We start from the raw sequence: 25,315 nt of genomic DNA, 5'->3' as shown, positions 1-25,315 counted from the left end.
AAGGAACAAGTATTACTATAATAAGTTTTTCTTCTTCTTTCCACGCTCTATTTTTTTTTCTTAAGCGAAGACGATAATTTTTGTAGCAATGTAGAAATAGAAATTGATACCATAAAAAATTATATAGAAATAGAAATTGATATCATAAAAAATTAATTCGTTTTTGGGGTAGACTATATTTGAGGGTGCCCCCGCCAAGTTGTGATCGAGGTTGATCGCCAAGCTGGGCGATGTTGAAAACCAATCGTTATTCTGATTGGTTTAGATTTTAATCGTGATTCTGATTGGTTAAGAATTTAGCGTTGTTTTTAAATGTAATTTCAGAGATCCGTTAGTTCTACTTTGGATACCGGCTGGTAAGGTTATTTTTGATTCTGGTACTAAAAATGAATACTGTCAATAAGATAAATCTTAAGTTTCTGTACGATTTTAATAACAATGAAAAAAAACAAAGATTGACTGGTGTATTAATGAAGGTTTAATTAGAAATAGATATAAATGTCCTGTTTGTGGGTTATCACGGCGTTCCGGACAAACAAGTATGGCGCCAAACATAAGTCGCCAATTTCGCTAAGGGGCACTCTCAAGCATATTTTTCCCACTATTTACATAAAAGTAAGGCTCTTATACTATCGGAGCTGACCTATCAAGCAATATTGGAGCAAACAAGTTCGCAAGTTAACGTTATGTTAGTATTAATTATGTTATGTGCTTATGTTAGCTCTTTGCTCCAAAAATGGATGATAAGTCGGCATGTCTAATTCAGGGGCTCTGCATAAAAGGGCTTAATCCTAGTATACGTCATACGAGGAACTTGGTGACATTGGCGATGTTTTATTTAGAGGGTTAAAAAGTTTGCAGTCTGTAGTAGATTCGGTGGGTAAAGGCCTGGATTCTTAAGACAAGCGCCTTCTCTGGGCGTCAACGGAAGTTGACGTACCGCTGACGCCAACAAAATACTGTTTTGTAAGCTCAGCGTGAGCAGTCGGTCTAACGCAGACATGATCTCACATTGCGCACGCGTTAATAACGTAAACAAATATTTATTTCGAATTTGTATTGATTTTGTTATTGCTGACCAGTGCTTTAGAGAACAAATAATGACTTTGTCCCAGAAAAAACACATTATAGCCTAGCTAAATGAAGAAGAAGAGGAAGAAGAAGCTATGTTTAATGTTAAAATAAATATCTTGGCTGATTTCAATGCTCTGTTGGATGTTGTCCGCCATTGCTTCTGTCGTTAACGTTACGCTGCAATCCAACTGCAGTTGATTCGGTCGTCAGTCGTCGTTCAAGCTTAGCCGGCCTGTCCTAAGAAACCAGGCCTTTATTGTTTTCTATCCAATTTGCATTTGCATTTTAGAATTTGGACAAACGCCTATGCGTCCTTTCGGCATTGGCGATATTGTTCAAAATAGCGCCAAGGTGTAACGTACGCTTTACCGTAAGCGTGGATTCTACGTACTCTCGGATCTTACCCAGAAAAGTAGAAACTATACATTTTGCTCATAAATTTCCTTCTATATCTTCATTTCAATATTTTAATTTTGTGTTAAAACTGACATTATCAAAGAATTTTTATTCTTTAATTAAAAAGGATTGGAAACTTTTACAAATAATAGCAAAAATTATCGTTACAATTTAGATAAGGCCTTTCTCACAAAAAAAAAGTAATTGTCTGAACTAATTTATGAAAGACTTGTAATTTTCATTAAGTTTTAGATTCTTCCTAATCATGTTTTAGCTCAGCTTATAAAATAAGTTTAAAATAACAAAAAAATATATAAGCACTTACGAAAAGGTCTCGGATGTTCTCTAAGCTGCTTTTGCCAATAATTCAGCAGAGCAAAGCGATATAATTCACTCATTTTACCAAAGTTTTAAGAATTTGTCAAAAAAGACGCTATTCACTCAAAATGGCTTCAATAAGAATGATTTGTTAAAATTTATTTTATCTATTGTTGCTGTTGATAACAAAGGTTTTTTCGTTAAATACGTTTAATTAAGAACCATTCAACAATGTCTGACAGTATACTTCTTGATTCAATTTTCCAAAGTATTGTTGTAAATATTTTGATATTCTTGATTTTAAACAATGAAAGAAATGTTCCAAATGGAAATTAAGAAGAAAGAAATGCTTTAAATATAGTATAGTTAAATATAGTATATGTCACAAATTACAGTAGTAGCAAAGTATTTTTTTAAAAAACTTTTTAAGCGATCAAAATTTAGATTATGACTCTTATTATTTTGACGCTGATGAAAAGTTTATACGAAGTAAAAATAATAATCAAACAGAGTAAAAAAATTGAAAAAGAATTTTTTTTTTACTTTAATACAAGGTTGATCTTTTTCCAATAATTATATCCCAAGTTTTTTTTTAATGAGAATTACACAATCAGGTTTATTTCTTTGAATGAAAATCGCTTATTTGTCAGTTCAATAAAAATGATGTTATTAAATAAGTTTGATTTTTTTTAAAAATAAAATTTCATTACTCTAGGTATCTAATCTAATAACAGAACTGAACTCTCTGAGTCCCTAACTTAAATTTTTTTAATATTTTTTAGAGTAGCTATAAGATTAAAATCTTTTATTATTTGTCTTTCTTATTTTTTTTCGTACCATTCACGTTTTTTTGTACAAGAATAAGTAAATAAAAAAAACGTAACGAAAAGTCGAGAGTGAGACAAGACGAGGTATACTTAATATATTTTTATTTTCAATGCCTACCTGTGTTAGCATTTCGCCAATTCAGGCATCAAAGTAGGTGGGCCAACGTTGCTCCCACAGTAAAGACAGCTAGTACAGAGAATGAAAAAACATACCCGGGAAGCCTTGCCCGGGATTCGGACCCATAATCTTTCTGATGCAAGACTAGTTCCCTGACACCAGGGGCACATATATGTTTGAATTTAGGGGTGGGGACTCATGAAAGAAAACGACAAATAGCTTAATGAATTAAAAAAATTAATGAAAGGAAATTTTATCTATTTAAATATTTTTAATTTAATTAGCTGAATAACTAATAAAAATTAAAAAGTTAATGAAAGGAAATTTTATCTATTTAAACATTTTTAATTTAATTAGCTGAATAACTAATTAATTTAAATTAATTTCACTTTTAATTATACATGATTAATCAAATACACATATGTTTCATTATTAATTACAATAACACATTGGTTGTAACTTTTTAAATACACTAAATTGATAATCTAAAAACTGATCAAAGAGTTATAATTTAACAACATTATTGGTGATATAATCTTTAATTGGGGGTATGAAACGATTGTTTCACAGGGAATTCAGACCAAAGTTCACAACATTTATAAACACACAATGACCTAGAAATAAAATAAATATAAACATTAAATACTGCTCGATTAGCTAAAATAATATTTCAATTAAACAACATAGTACAAATTTCGAAATTTCAAAACTTACTTGAAATGTTCTGCAGTTCTACATTCTATGTTATGCTACGATCAAAATCAAATAACTTTACAAAAAATTATTAAATAAAAATTTTTATTTCTAGCTTTTTTTTATCACAACCAGTATGTTATCATTATTTACAAATATATTGCAGAAAGAAATGGAATTTAATCATCAGTTCAATTGCAAAACTTTTTCTGAAAATGCAAATTGAACATTTCTTTTGCTTTTTGAAAACTTATCAATAGCCAATTTAACTAAATTTACATCCTTTATTCTGTCCTTGTGACCATTCAATAAACATAAACTACTTAAAGTTTCTTGAGTCATGGTACTTCTTAACCATGTTTTGACTAGCCTCATGACCTCTATGACCATAAGTGATCTTACTTCAGTACAAGTTGTTGGAGGTATTGTTAAATAGTATATTAAAATATTTTTGATGGATGGAAAAAATTCTGTTTCCGATAGATTTTCAATCAAAGTCCCGTGAAACTCCTTCTTTCGCCAAATGTCAAACCAGGCTCTAGCTTAGTTTTCCAAATTCTCATTATTATAAAACTTTGAAAGGTCTTTCACAGTTTCAAATTTTTTTTCCTTGTTTGTGTGTTTAAGCACATTCGGATGAAAATGCATTCCTTTAATTGGAATCTGATTAGACTCTGAAAACCTACTTTCAAGGGATATTATAAGATAATCCAGATAAGAGAGAGGTCGACCCCTTCGCGCACCCTCTAAGCAAGTGATAACGAAGGCAAACATGACCTTGAATTGCTTTAGAAAATTTGGATTTTGTTGACTTGAAAAGGACTTCGAATCGAAAGGCTTTGTGTTCATTTTTTTTAGAAATGCCAAAATTCCATTTTGTCCTATTTCGATTGGGCTCTAGTGAAAATCTAGGGAGAGGCCCGGGCCCCTTCGGCCCTCCCCTATGGGCGCCCATGCCTGACACCTACTCAGTCCGGTCGGCCTAAATTTGTTTTCTCCAATGCCCACCTGGGATGACATTTCGTCAATTGAGGCGTATTAAGACAGATTTTCTGGGCGCACTTTCAGGGGCACCACATCAGGAGGGTCAACGTTGCTCCTACAGCAAGGACAGATAATACAGAGAATGAAAGAACCTTGTCCGGGAATCAAGCCCAGAACCTTTCTGATACAAGGTATACTTAATATTACACAATTCGTTTGGCCATTGATTTTACATGCAATGAATGATAGGGCAGGAATGATACTTGCTTTTCAAAATGATGATTTTATCTATAATTTATTCCATATTCAAGAAATATGTAAGGGAAATTTCTGGCAAGTTTTTTTTAATCTTTATGTATCAGTGCAGTGTTTTAAGCTTGAATGCCCTTGAATACATTATAGCACAGGCCACTATTACTACTAATGATATTCATTGTAACTAAAAATATGAAACCTTGGATATTAATATCATTAGAAAATGGTGAATTTTATATTAAAATTGATAAATTTGCTTCCAATTTTTTTAGAAAACTTTGTTAGATTGCCACTTTAGTTTCATGTGAAATTTCCATTAGTATCGAGGTGTTAAGAGTCAGTTTCGAAATTTTAATTGCTTAAAAATCGAAGAAAAAAAATCGTTGTAGTGCATACATAAATTTTTACCAAAGACTCGTTGCTATTGCGTCCCAACTAAACGAAAAATGCCCTTCAAAAGTTTGGTTTCAGGGGGGGAAGGGACAATCGGGAGGGAGACTATTTTTGTTATTTAAGACAAACATAAATTTGAGAAGAAAAAAACTAACATTCGAATCTTTATTTGAATAACAAAAATTTAAAAAAAAATGATGGAAAGCCGTGGTTTTACGAAAGTTTTTAAAGAAAATTATGGTTATTCGAAATGTGGGTATAATGAGGGGTTAAGGAGTAAACCCTCTTTTCGGAGGTTAGAAGTAAATTGATACGGAGAATGTGAAAACTCATGTGATTGTTGTTGAAAGTCTAAACTGGTAAAAATTTAAGAGAATAAGTAAAAAGTAAAAAAATAAAAATAAAACAGACTTTGGGGAATTGACTTATGGTTCTGGGGAAGGTATAGGAAATAGTATGGTTATTGTTGGGAAAGTTCTTCCTTGAAATGTTGGAAATATTTTCTTTATATAGATCCCACTAGAGGAATTTTTAAAAATATTTAATTTAACTACTTTCTTCTATTTTTCTTTGTTGAAGTACTGAGAGATGTCATTCCAATGTTTTACTCACTATTCCCATACTTATTATATAAAAAATCCCAAGAAACTGTAGCGGTTAGGTATCATTCGATTCAAAAATACATAATTAAGAAACAACAATATATATGTTTTAAGCGCTCGATAACAGGCACCCATTTTTAGGAATTGCCGGACGTGAATGAGAAGAAACAATAGTGATTTGAATAAGAAAAAATAAAGTTTCCACAAAAAATGAAAAAAATAAAGGTGAGAAACAAAAATAGAAAAACCACAGTAGCCGAGAGAGAAAGAAGCTAAATGATTTGTAGTGTGCGGACATCTTCGCCAGAGGGCGCTTCACTCGCTCACCAGCAAAAAGTAATTAAATAAAATAGGAGAGAAGCGTTCTCGGAACTGGCTTGTGAAGTCAGTACCAATTATGTCACTAACTTACCTTTAATTTCATATTAATTTAATGTATGTTTCAATAAAAAGTGTTGTCCTTAAAAGTGAGAGTTATCCATGAGAACGAACCACATTATTCCATAGAGGAATATTACAAAATTGAACAAGAAAAACCACGTGGGTCGAGAGGGGCAAATCACGCTAAAATGTATTTCCCCGCTCTATGGAGAGTCGGTGAGGAGCTAATATCGTTAACAAGGGAGTCAGCATTCATATGAATAAAACAAGATTGAATTAAATTCAATTTCGTCAAGGGCAAAATTATCTCCTTATCTAATCCCATCAGCTCATCTTGACGCCCTGAATTCATATGAATGCTGGTTCCCTTATTAACGACATTAGTTCTTCACCACATCTCCATAACACGTGAAAATGGATTTTATACTGATTTGCCCCTCTCGGCCACTGTGGTTTTTGTTGTTCTATTTTTTATCTCTCGGCTGCTGTGGATTTTCTAGTTTTGTTTCTCACCTATATTTTTCAAATTTTCGTTAGCAACTTCACGTTTTATATTTAAAATCATTTTTGCTTTTTTCATTTTGCTCTTAAAAATGGGCTCTTGTTTTAGAGCGCTTGAAACAGGCCGACTGTTATTTACTACTTATATATTTTGGAAGCGAATAAAGTTTTCAATCAAGTAATCCTTTAATCTATTTCCCAAGGGACACATTGTAGGCATAGAAATAGTAGAAAATGTTCCATAGTTTTCAAATCTCGATTATTAATGTTCGGCGGATGCCTAATTCCTTAGTATTAATTATTCGTAGTTCTCGTAATTTAATAGCCATACCTCATATATATTTATAAAAAACCTCAGCTCGTATGTTTTTTCTTTTGTGTGTGAAAATATGTGAGAAAATTATACTATGGTTAAAAAATTTATTTATTTCAGTGTATTTATTCAGGGCATTCAGTATTAATTATTTCATTCATTTATTTTATTCAGGCTAAAAAAAAATTATTTTTTTTCTTAAATGCAAAGATTTCTTTCTTTTAATTTTAATGGTCTTAAAATGTACGATTAAATTTGTTTGAAAATCAAATTTTATTTATAAAGTATTTTACTTGAGCAGAAAGGTAAAAAATAATAATAATAATGTTAATGCAATATTTAAAAAAATTCGATTTTATAATAAATAGTTGTAAGAACAGAAGTATCTATTTTACAAGTAAAAAAAAAATTTTAGTTACAAAATAGATGCTCTATTTGCAACCCAGAGATGGATGCAATATTTGCTGTATTTATAATGCCACTCTTGTAGTAGAGCGCATGAACTGTGAATGTGAAATGATTCAATCGTTCACCATTAATCAAGAGAAAAAACATCATTCACTTTCACTTAAATTAAATATGCAATAAAATTCTTGTTTTGTTTTCTGCTCGGAATTTTATTTTAATCAATCATTACGTGGAATGAACGAAATAATCAACAAGTAACGTATATTTTGAAAGCCAAGAGGATTCATGAGAAACTATTTAGCCTTGACTTCTCATATCAGCGAACAGTATGAATCATTGTTTAAAATAAACTGAAAATATCTTATTCAATGCAGATTCATTAGGCGGTTGAATAAAAATTAATAGAATTCATCATTTCACGTGATATTTACAGAGATGAAAATTTTTATTCATAGGCGGATTAATACAGTTTGAAGCCTAACAGAGAATTCACTTTCCTATTTTATAAATTTTTTCGTTTTCTACGAAGAGAGATATTCCAGTAAAGATGTCAACTCAATTTATTTTGTATTCACTTTCACCGAAAATGATACTTTGATCTTTATTTGGAATTAAATTAATGCATGTTTTTTAGGAAGAGTGTTATTTTTCTCTCATATTGTAAGGGAATATATATCTTTAAAATGATATTTAGTTTGAGGAAATTTTTATTTACTTTAAATTAAATAAGAAAAATATTCAACAAACTAAATGAAAAATATTTTAAAAACATAATTAAAAATGGCTGTGTAAAATTTTAAGTGAGGGTAAACTCTTATTACTTTTGTATGATATGCATCATTAATACATAAACGTCTTTAATTTTATTTATGCTTTGCGTATTGGTGAAAACCCGAAGTAATTGCGGCAAGGATGTGGCAATTTTTTTAAAAATTATGTGGAAGTGATTGCGGATGACCTAAAAAACTGCAACTGTAACGAAAAAAAAAATTATTACATTTTCAGAGTCTGCGCTAAGGACTTCAAACTATTAGCCAGAAAATTAGCCAAACGTCAAAAGTTTTAGTCAAAGGCAAATCTTAACAATTTCTTATAATTTATTTTTTAACAATTGATTTTTCTTCAAATCAAAATAAAAATTTACTATGAATTAAATTATTTTATAAAATGGAAATTCTAATCAAGAGTCATTTTGCAGTTGGGGAGAAGTAGAGGAGGAAAAATGTAGATGTTTTGTCACCTTTGAGGGAAAGAATTAAGAAAAATGTTTGGGTTAATTTTTGATAATTTCTTAGACTAGAGCAAGTAATATAACAATAAACCTGTGGTAACATTATGTTATTGCATATGCTATAGTCACGAGAAAGCATATTTCCTTCGAAAATATTTGAATGATAATATGCATCTTGCTACACACATAATCTGTTTCATCGGCACTAACTGCAGGAAAAAAAATTGCCGCGTGACATCGCGTATTCAGGCAACGAACGTGGAAATCTGCATTTTATGGTAGTTTTGTCTCATGCCTACATAACCTTTCCTGTTGCTTACATTACCTGGAAATTACACTACTGTTTAAAATGTAGTTAAAATTGTTTTCGAATAAATAGTTATTTTTTTCTCTTGTTTAGTGGTCAAAGTTTTCAGGACAGAAGGCCAACTTTGAAATAAAACAATTTCGTTTCAAAATTACAAGGTAAGCATTCATTAATTTTAAGAAAATACTAATTTATATTGTTTTTTCTAAATCATAAATGCGTTGGGTTCATATAATAATAATATTTTTAAACTTATTTTTAATCAAATAATTTACATTATAATTATTTACAAAATTTACATATTCAATTTCAAATTAATCATTTAAAAATTATAAATATTTTAAACTATAGTTATTTATTACACCGGTTTGGTCAAAGGTAATTATTTAGATAGATTTTTTGACAAAATTGAAATTATTTTTATTTAACCATAATTTCGAAGAAAAAAAATTTATAAACCCCATTTTAACAGTCTTCGCTAATTTTCGATAGCTTTTCAATACTACTGATGGTTAAGGAATGAATACGATTTCCATAATTTACAACCACTATAATTTATGGACGGACCCTTAAAGATGTGGTCTGCGTTCTTTCTCCGTAGCCAATAAGCATCGTTGAAATACTTCATGTTCAGACATCAGGGGAAGTCCCAAATAACTTGGTGATTCCATTTCTGCGATTTCTGGTCTATTTTCTATCGAGTTGTTACAAAACGAAGAAAATTACTTATATTTATCCAACATGGGCATACGAGGCTTAAGTAGATTCATTGAAGAAAACGATGTATGCCAATCGTTTAAGTTAACGAATACACAAGTGATTATAGATGGATGTAGTCTCATTCATCATATATACACTCGCAATGAGACTAACTGCATTTTTGGAGGAGACTACGACAAGTGAGTAAAAAAAAAATAAATTCTGTTCTCTTTTTTATTTAAATTGACTTCTTAATGCAAGGTTTGGAATAAACTCTGGTCGGTTTGTCCGACACACCTAAACTTGGATTCAGTTTACCATAGAATAAATATCTGTATATCGCCAGACCGATAAGCGATGTAAAATGATGGTAAACTGTTTCGATTTCATGTTTTGTCCGTGTTATTGTTTTGTTTATAAAATTCAAAATAGTTTTTAATTTCTTTCCCTGTAACGTATCTTTCTTGTTTTTCCATTTATTTCATTTCATAATCCAATCATTTTTTTCGTTATTGTTGTCGTGGACGTAAACAGTCAGTTTTTGTTTTAACCACAGACTTTTCAATTTGTGGCTTCCTATTTGAACTTTTTTTTGTTTCATTCTGAATTTATCTAGTTTTTAAATCTATTTTTTTTTTCAAATTAGAAGAATAAATAAATGGTAGTGAAATAATAAATAACGTTTTTTCGATTTGAACTTCCATCGTTTTGTATATTAGCACATATGTGTACTTGCGCTTATTATTTTTTTTTAACGTATATGTATTATATTCCTTTAAGAATAAGTGAAAAGTAAAAGCGTTAATATTTAAATATTCTGCATTTTATTGCTTTTGTTCGCAAAAATTACATGAAACTAGTTTTAGTCACCTTAAACTAGTGTAGTGTAATTTGATAGTTACAATTAGTTATATTAGTTAAGAAACCTTAATTAATAAAATTTGTCTAAAATGTTGCTTTCCAGTCTTTGTTTGTTAAACTGAAAAAAAAAACTTAAAATTTTTCAATTTGACTTTCCATTTTGGCTTCCTATTTGAATTTTTTTGCTTCATTCTGAATTTATGTAATCTATTTTATTCAAATTAAAAGAATAAATAAATGGTAGAGAAATATAAATAACGTTTTTTCGATTTGAACTTCCTTCGTTTTGTATATTAACGCACATATATTTACTTAAACTTATAATTTTTTTTTTAACGTATATGTATTATTTTCCTTTAAGAATATTTGAGAGGAAAATGAGTTAATGTATAAATATTCTGCATTTTATTAATTTTATTTGCAAATATTACACTAAAGTAGTTTCATTGACTTTAAATAACGAAGTTCAGGGGTCTGTTTAGAAGAAAAACGGACCCTTCACAAAATATCTTTTCATAAAAACGGACCCTTCCCAAATTTGTTTACATTCATTATTGTTTTGTTAATCGAATAAGCCCTTCCCAGGAAAGGTGGGGGGGGNGAGGAAAGAAAGACAGATGTAGACGAACTAAATTTTGTCTTCGGCAGACGCTTCTTCCTTTATTCGTCCGAAATGAATATTCTGCATTCAGCAGTATGCTAAATACCAAATATTTGTATGTTGATCTCGAATTTAGTAGCTGCAATTGCTGCTTATTTTTTAAAATTTAATTCTTTTAATTATAATTTTACAGTGTTGAGCATAATATTGTACGTCTTTACGATTTAAAAACTAATTGAAAAAGTTTTTTTGCAATAACGGACACTATTTGCACTAATTCACTAAAGCGGACCCTGGTGGAAAGAATGTGACTTAACGTTTATTTTATATTCACAAATTACGAGGTAATTTTTCCCAATTTTACAAAAATGGATCTTTCACAAATTGTCTAGACCCCCCTGATGATTGTCTAAAATGTTGCTTTTCAGTCTTTGTTAAAATTTAGAAAACAATTTTGAAGGTAATTAAAGAAAATAGACATTTCAAACAGAACATCTTGTACTTACACTCCCGAAAATTTTGCACAAAATTAGCTCTGTATTAAAATTAAAAAAATACATAAAATTTTATCAAATATTCTCTTTTAAGAAATATGAGTGACATCGAAATCTTTAAAGGCAAAGAATTTGACACTGTATCAGTGTTTTTATTGTATAAATGTTTATAATGAAATAAATTTGTGTGCTTCAATGGGAATAAAAATATTTTCTATGTTCAGCAAATGTTGATAAATAATGGTGTATGAAGATGATTTTTATTGTTCCTGAACACTGTTCAGGAAATATGTTGCTTTTTATAGTACAGCTGTTGTATGAAATTTCTTTATGATATTTCTTTGGATTTAATTTGCATTAAATTGTTTTTATTTTTATCATATTTCATTACGGAAAATCAATTAGAGTGTCGAAAATTTGTTCTCAATAAAATTCAATTTATGAAATTATAGTAAGAATAAATGCCTATTAATTTTTTTTAATAATTGAGACCTATTTTAGTTATCTATTAATATTTAAAAATGCAATTACTATAATGAATTAGATTTACTCTTCAATATTGTTTCAGCAATTTTTGTTACGTATTTCATCCTACCTCATGGGGTCGACCAAGGGACCTCGGCCTTGGGGTACGTTGGTGCGCTTTTTAATATTTTTTATAAAATTAATAACTAAGGAAAAGAAAAGAACGGAACATTTCAATACGAATCATAAGTGACAATATTATGCAGTTTTCTTTAAAGAGAAAAATCAAATTTCACAAATAGTTTTTTAATAAGATTAAAAAAGCTGAAAAGTAGTTTTCTAACCTCGATTTCCCTTACATACGCTGTACCAGAGGTGGCGCACCTTTATGTGTCAACGTACCATTTTTTCTTAGAAAATGTTTAATGAGGTCATGGGCTTGCCGTCAAATAATTTTGACTTCGTGATTATTGGGAAAATAATATTAAATACTATCAACTCAAAACACTTTNAAAAAAAAAAAAAAAAAAAAAAACATTTTGCAATGTCTCAGTTATACGCGTAATTCAAATTAAAGCAACATTAGTGTGACTTCTGTTGTTGCAAATTAGATGACAAATAACTTATATTAGGGTTGTAAGCAGGGTTGGCAAGGTTTAGGACAGAATGGATTAATCCACGGTTTAAACCGTCCTGTCCAAAACTCCTTTGTCCAAAACTGTCCAAAACCCTTTTACTCAAATTATGTCACAATTTTATCTGAACAATATTTAAGAGGTAAAATAAACATATAACTAATAACATATTGATAATGATACTAGAGAATATTTGTTTTTAAAAGTTGTTTTATTAATATTGTTTGACTCTTCAATTTAAACAAAGGAAGATTTATCAGTAATCAAGTTCAATTGGTCCTCTTATTCAATAGTACATAACTGAAGTTTGGCCTTGCTATACAGGTTAAAATATTAGGGACTAAGTCCTTGGTTTGTTATAAACAGGTTTATTTATCTATAGTACTGTTCAAAAATACTTTAATTTCATTCATGTTCAATTCTTTTAGCATAGTGGTGATACATCACCAGTGTCAGTAACTGAAACTGATGTTATGTCCTTCAAAACTGTTAATACATTTTTCAGTTATTTTGTATTTTCAATTTAAACTGATATATTTATATTTAAAAACAATTTTTTTTAAATAGATGTCTTTTTTATCATCCTGTGATGCAGAAATTATAAATTTTTAAAAAAAAATATTGTGAAAAATGAAAGGTTAATTTTTGAACAAATTTAGTTTTTTTTTTAAGAAAAATTATTATTTTTTAATATTGCCATATTTATCCTTATGCAAAAATATTATTTATCAGTATTAAAAGCATATTTATATTTAAAGGGTTAGGTATTAACTTTTGTTGTTCAATGAATTGTGAAGCTTCAAAAATTATTAACCTTTTCCTATTATATTATATTATTTTCTTTTAATAAGTTATAGTAAATTGCATAAAAAATATCAAATATTTATTTATACATATAATTATTATGTGAACAATGGTTACACCTATAGAATTTTTACGTTTTACCAAAGTTCAAGATTTTGGACACTTTAAGACAGTTTAGGACAGTTTTACCCAGTTTAGGACAGTTTTACCCAGTTTAAGACAGTAAAACCCACGTGTCCTGTCCAAAACCAGTTAAGTACGTCCAAAACCCCAACCCTGGTTGTAAGGTATTAATTTTAACAGAATGCATGCTGAACTGGAGTCATCTGTCAGACGGTTTCTGAACGAGTCTTTAATGGTATCATCTTTGAAAATAATGACTAGCAGGCATAGGTAGATGCAAATATAGTTAAAATAGCACGACCCAACTTCTTCAAACAGTAAAATGTGTCTGGTAACGAATTCCATCTTTCCAAAATTTTGTTATTATTATTTTTACCTATGTTGCTTGCTAATTTCTCTGTTTCAATTAATTCCAACACTTTCTTTGTTTCATAAAATTTTTGAATTTATAATGAACTAGACTGGAAATCAATCAGCTACATTTCAAAAATTTCAAGTTATAAGCAATCGAATTGGGACATGTTTAGTTTATCAAATGAGGGTCAGGGTACATAATTAACTTGAGTGGTTCCGATAATTCGTTGAACTAAGAAAATCTCGCTGAAGATTCATTGATTGAAGAATCAATTACAGAAATAAATTCTTCAGTGACTGTTTCTTCGTCTGGTTTCTCATGTTTATCTAAATCGTTGATATTTTTTTTCGTGTTTGGCAGATACTTGTAGTTTCTTGTAATAATATCGTTAATGAAAAGATGCAGTTTAGCGTCAAAATCGCAAATGAGATCTATTATGACGATAATTGTTCTGTTTGTACCTTGCATCTTCGCTTTCAATTCATTTAAACATTGGTATATGTCTATAAAAAGATAAATTTTAAACGCCATATAACATCCAACAACTGTGGGTATTGTTCAATTTTCTTCCCTCATTTTGCAGAAACAGTCTGATTTCTTTCAAGCAATCAACAAATCTTTGAAGCAAGTTTCCGCGGCTCTCAACTGAACCAGCAAATCCGTAATTCATTATACACCGAGTTGACTTCATCCAACAAAGCATGCAACTTTCGCTAATTCAAAGCCCACAACGAAATGATGTTGACTATTTTTGTGATTACCGCCATTACACACAATCTAAAGATGTTAAACCACTCTTAGCACACAAGTGAATGATGCAAGAATCGAAAGTCCTACGTCTGTTTGAAATAAACTTATGAAACCATTATTTTTTTTTTTGCCCACCATACTTGGAGCACCATTAGTTGTTAATGAAACAATTTTTTTCAAATCAATTTCCTTCTCAGCAAACGAATTTGTAACAGCCGTACAAATATCCGCTCCCTTTGTAGTTGTTAGCAATGATTTGAGCGCAATTAATTCTTGCTTAATGACGTTTTCTACGCAATATCGAACAAAATCAGCTAAACGTGCAGGTTTAGTGATTTTAGTGCTTTCGTCAAGACATAGCTATATAATAGGAGCGGAATTAATATCAATTTTTTGTTCACCTGTTAAATTTCCGATCAGTTTTAAGATTCTTTCTTTCATTGTGTTTCTAGACCGTGGAGTATTTTAAAAGCGCTGAATTATCTCATCTTTATTATCCAAATCAACAAAAAGTAAGGGAAAGCCCAGCCCTATACTATCTCTAGATGGATTATATTATATTTTCTGTTTACTGAATATTTACCTTAAGATAGACTTGTCTAAAATACTATTTGGTCAAATATTAGCTTAAAAAGCTATTTCTTTGTTAAATTTTTTTTCAGTTGGTAAAATTTTTATTTTCAAGACCTTTGTTTTTTAGTAATTTTAGATATTAATTTTTTTCAGATTTAATACAGTTTCTAATTTGTTTCAATGAAACTGATTTATCTATCTTGTTTGAAGATATAGGCACCTCGGTTTCGGGGTACGTTGGTTCACTTTTCAATGTGCCTTGTTAGAAAATCCTAAACACAATACCGTTATGCATGTTTCTCTTACACGGCGACAAAGAAAGTCCCCATTTAATTTTCGCGTTGGCAACAAAAAAAAATTGAAATATCAAGTGTGAGAGCTGTCATAAGCATTAAAGCGTAAACTTTAATATTCATATATTTCTGAATGAATATTCTTTTCAAGCTTTGATACCTGAAAAATATTAACTAGAAGTTGGGAGGAATTGATAGGCTGAAAGCGAATGGTTCCTATCAACAGTGTGCTCTATCCAAATTTTTTGACTGCATGCCATTTAATTCAATTTTAACTTCCTAATAGTTTGACAATCATTTAACAACTTGACAGTTTTAGCCCAAAGTTCTAAAATGTATATATTTTTTTAAAAAAAAGTTTGAATTTTTAATAGCTTAGTAATTATTTTTTAAAGACATTATTACTGTTTTGTTTCTGCAAGTTTTCTGTAGTTTGTCGTTTATTTCGAATTAAAAATTTATATTTCAATAATTTATTCTTAACTAAAAATTTTCATTTTTTAAAGAGGATTTTGTTTTAAATATGTTGATAATAATTTAAATTTCTAAGATTTTACTCAGGAACTTATTTCAAGTATGATCAACTTAGTAGAGCGATACGAATACGGTTTTTAAAGCCAACCATCAGGGGTCTGTTTAGAAGAAATTTGGGTCCGTTAACGGACCCTTCACAAAATATCTTTTCCTGAAAATGGACCCTTCACAAAATATCTTTTCATAAAAATGGACCCTTCACAAAATATCTTTTCATAAAAATGGACCCTTCACAAAATATTTTAATTTAAAAACGGACCCTTCACAAAATGATTTATCTTTTAATCGGACCCTTCACAAATTTGTTTATCTTCATTATTATTTTGTTAATCGAATAAACCCTTTCCAGGGCAGAAAACAAGAAAGATGGATGTAAACGAATTAAGTTTTGTCTTCGGCAGACGTTTCTTCCATTATTCGTCCGAAATGAATATTCTGCGTTCAGCAGTATAGGCTAAATACCAAATATTTGTATGCTATATCTCTAATTTAGAAGAGCAATTGCTGACTATTTTCAAAAATTTTATTTTTTTTATTATAATTTCACAGGCTGAGCAAAATCTTGTATCTATTGACAATTTAAAAACACCTTGAAAAAGTTTTTTTTTGCAATAACGGACCCTATTTGCACAAATTCATAAAAGCGGACCCTGGTTGAAAGAATGTGTGTAATTTTTTCACAATTTCACGAAAAACGGACCTTTCACAAAATGTCTGGACAGACCCCTGAATACCGTTATGCATGTTTCTCTTACACGGCGACGAAGAAAGCCCTCATTTAATTTTCACGTTGGCAACAAAAAATTGAAATATCAAGTGTGAGAGCTGTCATAAGTACGAAAGCGTAAACTTTAATATTCATACATTTCTGAATGAATATTCTTTTCAAGCTTTGATAACTGATACCCGAAAAAATTAACTATAAGTTGGGAAGAATTGATAGGTTATAAGCGAATGGTTCCTATCAACAGTGTGCTCTATCAAATTTTTTGACTGCATGCCATTTATTTCAATTTTAACTTCCTAATAGTTTGACAATCATTTAACAACTTGACAGTGATAGCTCAAAGTTCTAAAATTTATATATTTTTTTTAAAAAAAGAGTTTGAATCTTTAATAGCATAATAATTATTTTTAAAGACATTATTATTGTTTTGTTTCTGCAAGTTTTCTGTAGTTAGTCTTTTTCTTCGAATTAAAAATTCATATTTCAATAATTTATTCTAAAAATTTTCATTTTTTAAAGAGGATTTTGTTTTAAATAATAATAATTTAAATTTCTAAGATTTTATTCTAGAACTTATTTCAAGTATGATCTACTTAGTAGAGCGAAACGAATACGGTTCTTAAAGCCAACCATCAGGGGTCTGTTTAGAAGAAATTTGGGTCCGTTAACGGACGCTTCACAAAATATCTTTTCATGAAAGTGGACCCTTCACAAAATATATTTTCATAAAAATGTACCCTTCACAAAATATCTTTTCACAAAAACGGACACTTGACAAAATATTTTAATTTAAAAACGGACCCTTCACAAAATAATTTATCTTTTAATCGGACCCTTCACAAATTTGTTTATCATTGTTTTGTTAATCGAATAAACCTTTCCCAGGAAGGGGGGGGGGGAGAAAGACAGATGCAAACGAACTAAATTTTGTCTTCGGCAGACGTTTCTTCCTTTATTCGTCCAAAATGAATATTCTGCTTTTAGCAGTATAGGCTAAATACCAAATATTTATATGTTGCATCGCTAATTTAGTAGCAGCACTTGCTGTTTATTTTTTAAAATTTAATTTTTTAATTATAATTTTACAGTGTTGAGCATAATCTTGTATGTCTTTACAATTTAAAAACTCCTTGAAAAAGTTTTTTTTGCAATAACGGACTCAATTGCACAAATTTACAAAAGCGGACCCTGGCTGAAAGAATGTGACTCAACGTTTATTTCATATTCACAAATTACGAGTAATTTTTTCCACAATTTTACAAAAACGGACCTTTCACAAAATGTCTGGACAGACCCCTGACCATGTCAGACTGCAAAAAAAATTTTCGGGGGTTGGGAAGAGTCATCAAACACTTATGTTTGAAAACGTAGAGGTCTTATTTTTAAAAATAAAACTAATAAGTTTTAACATGATTTTTAACTCAAATATTAAAAAAATTACCTCTTTAACACTGCACACTTTTTTTTTTACCCCTTGATNTTAATTTTTTTAATTATAATTTTATAGTGTTGAGCATAATCTTGTATGTCTTTACAATTTAAAAACTCCTTGAAAAAGTTTTTTTTGCAATAACGAACTCAATTGCACAAATTTACAAAAGCGGACCCTGGTTGAAAGAATGTGACTTAACGTTTATTTCATATTCACAAATTACGAGTAATTTTTTCCACAATTTTACAGAAACGGACCTTTCACAAAATGTCTGGACAGACCCCTGACCATGTCAGACTGCAAAATTTTTTTTCGGGGGTTGGGAAGAGTCATCGAACACTTATGTTTGAAAACGTAGAGGTCTTATTTTTAAAAATAAAACTAATAAGTTTTAACATGATTTTTAACTCAAATATTAAAAAAATTACCTCTTTAACACTGCACACTTTATTACCCCTTGATAAATTTTTTAAAAATTTGTTAAGCGGTAAAAAAAAAATTTTCAGCTTTAATTTTTTAAAAATTTTAACTGGATAAATTTATGTTTACTTTTTATTCTTGCTTTATCCACCACATATACGTGCAAGAAGTCTGAAAAATATAGCTTCAAATACCTCGAAAAATGCGTATTGTATCTAAAATTAAATCTGAAAAAAAAAAAAAATTAGAATAACTTTAAAATATACTTTTAAACATACCAGACTCGTTCCCCGCTCCGATTGCAATACAGCGCCATCTGTGATTTAAGAAGTCTGTAAGATAATATATTTTTATAAAGGTTTCTATAAAGAATCCAAGTCCACAATTGAAAAAGGGGTTCATCTTAGAAGAGATTTTTGACGGGTATTTCGTGTCTTACCAATAGAGGTTAAGATTGGGCGTGTAGTTGGTATCATTATTTCTCCCGTTTAGTAAAAAGAAATTTGTTTCTTCCACATTTCACGATATACTTAAAAGATTCATGATTTTCAGACAGCCTGTATTTATGAATAATTAATTTTCTATCGTTACAGATTCGCTACTGATGTGCAGAATTACTTTTCCATTCTAAAACAGTGCCAAATCTCGCCAGTCGTTATTTTCGATGGAGGTCACACTGATGTTAAAATAGATATGCGTTTACAAAGACAACAACGTCGCATTGAAGAAATAAAAACTCTTCTCAGAGATAAGGATGGAAAGATTAAAGTACTTCCAGTAAATTCTTATGTAGTTTTCAAGAACATACTTTCAGAAATGGATGTATTGTATGTTCAATGTGATTACGAAGGGGACGCCCAAACAGCCAGCGTTGCTACACACTATAAATGCCCAATTCTTAGCGAAGATAGTGACTTTTATATTTATGATTTACCCTATGGATTTATTAAGTTATCTCATATTGATAATGCTGTCAAAGTCGAAACTCTTCGGGATGGTTCACAGAAAAAATATTTATTGTGTAAAATTTTTTATTTGGGCACATTATTATGTAAATTTCCTTTAAAAGATAAAACAATGATTTCTTTGGTAGCGACTTTAGCTGGTAATGATTACGTATCTGCTTATGACCATTTGAGACAATTTTATTTCTCTATTAATGTTCGTTTTAGAGATAGGTTTCAGGGCCTTTTCTTGTGGCTGCGCAACCAAACGTTTACCGAGGCGAAATCGAAAGTTTTTAACTTTGTAGGAAGCGACATCAAAAACTTAATCGAAAAATCCATATCCGATTACGATATCAAACCGACTAACATGATTCATATTTTAAATGCAGTTCTCCATGATAACTCGGAGCATCTTATTGTAAGTCAATCCGCACTGATCATGCCCTGTGGAGAAACATTTCCAGGTGAGTTTAAAATAGCCTTTCACAAAGGTCTGCTTACCACTTTACCATTAAATATTATCACCTCCAAACGCAATACTTTGCATCCTCAAATCGAAGACTTTTCTAAAGCATCTACTTTCACGTGTTCTCGTTATATTCGAAAAGTAATTTATGGCATAGTTTTGCGGCATGGATCACAAAACTCGAAACGGCATGCCGAAACTTGTCTTCGTCATATCATAGAATATGAACCTGCAACCTCCGCTACGCAGCCGATTTTTGTCGAGTTTCTCTCTCAATTGGAAAATGGCACAGAAGTTCCTAATTTGAAAAATATATATAGAATACAAAAAGATGGACTGCAAAATTTCATGTGCAGTGTATTGGGTCTGGATCGAAATTTTTTTTCGGATATTAACAGCGATTTACACTTATTGTTTGGATGTATACATTATTGGCTTTTGCACAGTTCTCCCAAACCATCAAAAGCATTTTTGTCTTCTTTAATGCTTTCTATAATGTATTTGCAAATAAATTCGAGTACCTGTATCTCTCAAGCAATAATTAAATTAGTGTCAGAAAACTTTAAAATATATTTGCAGAAGCCTGTTTTAAACTCGATAAACCCGTTTGATATCAGCATTGTTCATAGCTATAGTCAACTTCAGGCCTGTATCCATGATATTAGTGCTTTGAATAGATTGCTAAACTTACCTTTTAAAACCCCACCATTGCACAAGCTTTTAAACGGGACAATGCTTTATAACCTAACAAATCTACTTCAATCAAAACCGAACGCCGAATCAGTCATCAGATGTTTATTGGGAAGAACATCTGTTATAGAAATGTATGAAGGATTTATGCACAAATTTGCATAAATTAGAATACATTTTTTGTGTAAATTATAATAAATTTAAACAACATTTATCTTGAATATTGAGAAGTGTTATCAAAAATTTTTCTGTATTGCAGAATACAGAGAAAAGTTTTGAGAGTTTAAAGGTGTATTATTTAAATACACAGCGGTATTAACTGGAATAGTATGAACAATTTTTCTTTATAAAAACCCTAAAGTTAAACATCTATTTCAGTAAAATAGTTCTCATTTTTTCTGTATAACTTATAGTTTTAAAATGCTTATATTTTGTTTCGAAATTTATGTTGTGATTCCATGGCAATGATCATACTGACTTTCCATCTATTTTTTCATACTGTTTTTTTTTTTTATGTATTAATCAGTTCATTATTTCTTATGTTTCGTTATTGTGTAACTATTCCCATGGAAATTAGTATTTTTCTGCGTTTTCATATTTTTTGTAGTTGTATCAAGTGCTATGAATGTTCCTATTTAGCAGTGATAATATATTTCTGAGGCTATCGTTAATATTATTCATAGTTAAATAAAATATTTTTGGTGAAATTTTTGTGCTGTTATTGCTGTTGATTTTCACATAATTTTTTCAAAATCCCGATATTATTATGATACGGGAAATTTAAATTGCGTTCCTGAGTACTATAAGATGCGATAATTCTATCGATTTTTCAATCAATTTTTTGGCAATTATCTCTACTGTTTCTCATATTTGAAAAACCTGATATTTTTAATACGGCATTATTTATTACACCACGTGAATCCCGCAACGTAGATTTAATTAACCCCTTTTTGATGCAACCGATTCGGGTGATTTCGACGTAAATACACGTGGATTTATCGGCAATTTTTATTTTGATTATTGCCGGGAATCTCAATTAAATTATTAACCTAGTTCATTCGAATTTTGACTTTCGAAATTGAAAATAATGGAATTTCTTTTATTTATTAAAAATTATACCTCATTATAACATGGTAAAATATATTTTTTCAAATATAATTTATGAATTTATTTAAAATATTATCGGACTCTTAATTATTAATACATAACATTGTCATAATATAGGACGAATCACCCGGTGTAGGTACAAATCGAAATTATTATTTTACACAACAGATTTTGCTTTGCAAATTCACATTTCTCTTGGACATAGATATATATTAAGGAAATATCATTTTGACAAATATGTTAATTAACATCAGGCGTTGCGCTCGAGTTAAAAATCAAGACAACTCCTAATATTTCTTTTAGAAATGTACTGAAAGAAATTATCCTAATATTTCTATTTTCTCAAAACTATTCAATATTTTTCATTTCATATTTTTTTAGATCCATTAAAAGTGTGTAAAAACCCTCTTAATTTACAATAAAAACGTACTGACAAATTCTGCTGCACTCCACTTTTTCCAGGATAATAAATATTTGCAATATAAACAAAACATCTCGGCATAATCAGGTATGAGGTTAATGTATTGGAAGAATTTTTGTTTCATGTTATTCACTTAAAAAATGTTCTATTGAACATAGTTAGAAAGTTTAATTTCGTGAATATTTTTAAAAGTTAAAATTTTAAAAATATTTACGAACTTGTAAGTTTAAAATTCGGTAACTAAGTTCTGTCGAACAGATTTTATTGAGTAAATTGCATGTAAGAAATGCAATATTTAGGCGTTATCATGGTAGTTTCAATTATTTCCGAAGAATTTATTGTCAACAAGTGCCTTATGAAAAGATTTACCTACAAAAATCGATTTTTCTTCCAGTAGGTCATGAATATTTCTCTAATTTCGGAAGAGGAAAATTTGATTCAACTTAAAATAGTATAACAGCTTGGTACATATAGTTACAATATAATAAATAAAGCAGACGATCGTTAACATTCAAACTTTTCTAATGACGTTATATAACATTTACATTCAATTTTATTTTAAAAAATTAATTTTTCAAAGCATTTTTAATCTAAAATGTTTTAAAAATGTTGAAGAACTATAAATTTCAAAAATAAAAATAACAGAAAATATTTTTTAATGTTTTTGTTCGTTCTAATTATATCATGTGTTTAAAAATTTTGAAAATCAAACGATTTTAAGTAACCTGTAGTTTTCTTACGTTTTTTCCCTTCATGTTTTCTACTTGAGTAAAAATCGTCAAGCAGTTTTAAATTTCTTTAATTCTTTTGCGTTTACAAATAAGTCAGTATGCTGTTACATCTTTGATAAGTCGTTCTGTTATATGACTTATTTTTCTGAATTTTCAATATAACTTTTTAAAAAACAAAAATGTTTGAAATAATTTAAAAGGCAACGTTAAAGAAATTGAAATGATACATTACGAAAGATTATACTAAGTTATCATCTAATTCTAAAATTATATATTTAACCTTTAAAACATAAATGTATTATGACTTAATTATCGGTATGACGCGTATCATTTACTTTTATATCAGTATTCTGTAAATATCGTTCTTTCTGTTATGATTTTTGTAAGGTTAATCTAGATGCACTCCTAATTTCTGGAAAAAATATATTTATTTTTAAATTCTAAAGCATATGGTTAAGTCTAATTTTTGTTACCTAAATTAGATAATATTCAAGAATAGCTGTACAGTAAAAAAATTCCGAATCAAATTACAATATAAATTGCCGGTACTTTGGGTACATCATCTATAAAATCCATTTTACCGTTAAATTCATTTTTTCCAAAAATTATTATTCTGTAATTTTTACAGTAAAAGTTATTTAATTAGAGTGGATTTTACTGTAATTATTTCTGTAAAAATTACGGTATATCAGGTCAGCCTCGTAACATGTTCCGCTAGGAATGGATTTTACTGGATGGAGTACTGGCACCCTGGATGCCGGTACTTCTTAATGTAATTTGATCTGAACCCACTCTCCGACTGACCCACTCTCATTGTATGGCATTTTCTTAAATAAATAAAAGAAATTGATTTGTATTTTTTTTAGTTTAGATAATATATATTAAAAGAAATAAAAGCTAGCATTAAATTATGAACCAAGCGCAGCTAAGAGGAAAATCTCAAATAAGAAGAGGCTGAGTGATCTTCCAAGTGAACAGCACGTGTTCTAGCGCTTTACGATTTGGGTTCTAACCATAGATTTTATGGTGATTTGTATTTGTCTAATTGTCTTCTATCACCCCTAACATATATACCATGAGTTTTGGACCTCCTTGTATAGAAATTTCAGTCCCAATATATAGGTGAATGACTTAATAAAATTTTCTAGCGAATCATTTATTCTTTTTACCAACTACAATTCAATAACCTAGTATAAATCATTAGATGTTTTCCGTTTTACAAACATTAATCCATCGAATGGTTTGTATAAATTTAAAACAGTAAAAAAAAAAAAAAAAAACAAGTGTGATTTGAATACGAAAATTTTGAGTTGCCAAAACAAAAAATGGAAAAAGTAAAGGTGAGAAACAAAAATAGAAAAACCACAGTAACCGAAAGAGAAAGAAGCTTAAAAATTGAACACGAAAAACTACGGTGGCCGAGAGGGGAAAATCATGGTAAAATGCATTTCCCCGCCCTATGGAGAGTTGTTAAAGAGCTAATATAGTTAACAAGCATTCATATGAATAAAGCAAGATTAAATTAAACTAAATTTCGTCAAGGCCAAAATTATTTCCTTTCCTAAAATCCCATCGGCTCATCTGGATGCCTTCACCACATCTGAAAATGCATTTTATCCTGATTTGCCCCTCTCGGCCACTGATATTTTTCTTGTTCTATTTTTCATCTCTCGGCTCCTGTGAATTTTCCAGTTCTGTTTCTCCCCTATATTTCTCAATTTTTTCGTTGGCACCTTTACGTCTTGTATATCAAATAATTCTTGCTTCTCCACATTCTCGTCTGCCAAGTCTTGAAAATGGGTTCTTGCTTTTGAGCGCTTGAAACAGGTTGACTGTTATTTCCTACTTATATATTTTGGAAGCGAGTGAAGGTTTTAATCAAGTAATACTTTAATCTATTTTCAAAGGGACACATTCTAGTCATNCTAACTATTTCCATCAATTTATGTTTTGTAGAACAAAAATAGAGAAAGTAAAAATGTCATCAGTACTTTGTTAAAAAAGGAAAAACAGAAATAATTTTAAACATAGTCGACAATAAAATGGATGTATATTGTTTATATTTGCCGCTGATCGGCAAATAAAAATTCTATCCGCGGGCCGGATAAAATCCTCCGGCGGGCCACAGTTGGCCCGCGGGCCGTAGTTTCCCCATCCCTGTTCTAGTGCTTTACGATTTGGGTTCTAACCATAGATTTTATGGTATCTCTCGGCTCCTGTGGATTTTCCAGTTCTGTTTCTCACCTATATTTCTCAATTTTTTCGTTGGCACCTTTACGTCTTATATATAAAATCATTCTTGCTTCTCCACATTCTCGTCTGCCAAGTCTTGAAAATGGGCTCTTGCTTTTGAGCGCTTGAAACAGGTCGACTGTTATTTCCTACT

General features: G+C 29.9%; 2 protein-coding genes across 3 annotated transcripts in view; one reads left to right on the top strand and one right to left on the bottom strand.

The window, feature by feature from the left end:
* LOC107442506 (dentin sialophosphoprotein) overlaps window positions 1–19,090 on the bottom strand; it is a 33,071-nt gene extending 13,981 nt beyond the window's left edge. Inside the window, exon 1 of one of the 2 annotated variants that reach the window (XM_071180631.1) lies at window positions 18,846–19,090. In XM_071180631.1, coding sequence (XP_071036732.1) covers window positions 18,846–18,969 — 124 coding nt within the window. In that variant the 5' untranslated portion in view covers window positions 18,970–19,090. The remainder of the gene's footprint in view (window positions 1–18,845) is intronic. The other variant, XM_071180630.1, reaches the window with a different exon arrangement.
* Window positions 9,417–21,377, top strand: LOC107450298 (single-strand DNA endonuclease ASTE1-like). Its single transcript, XM_043053653.2, has 2 exons — window positions 9,417–9,700; window positions 19,161–21,377. The coding sequence occupies exons 1-2, from the start codon at window positions 9,543–9,545 to the stop codon at window positions 20,833–20,835; spliced, it is 1,833 nt and encodes a 610-aa protein (XP_042909587.1). The 5' UTR covers window positions 9,417–9,542; the 3' UTR covers window positions 20,836–21,377.
* Window positions 21,378–25,315: the final 3,938 nt, after the last annotated feature.

This window comes from Parasteatoda tepidariorum, chromosome 5, assembly GCF_043381705.1.
Source record: "Parasteatoda tepidariorum isolate YZ-2023 chromosome 5, CAS_Ptep_4.0, whole genome shotgun sequence".
NCBI classification, from domain to species: Eukaryota; Metazoa; Arthropoda; class Arachnida; order Araneae; family Theridiidae; genus Parasteatoda; species Parasteatoda tepidariorum.
This window is presented reverse-complemented; position numbering and strand designations above follow the sequence as displayed.

Coding starts and splice junctions, on each gene's coding strand:
- LOC107450298 (XM_043053653.2), top strand. CDS start 9,543: ATGGGCATACGAGGCTTAAGTAGATTCATTGAAGAAAACGATGTATGC. Junction 9,701..19,160: donor TTTGGAGGAGACTACGACAA/GTGAGTAAAAAA, acceptor CTATCGTTACAG/ATTCGCTACTGATGTGCAGA.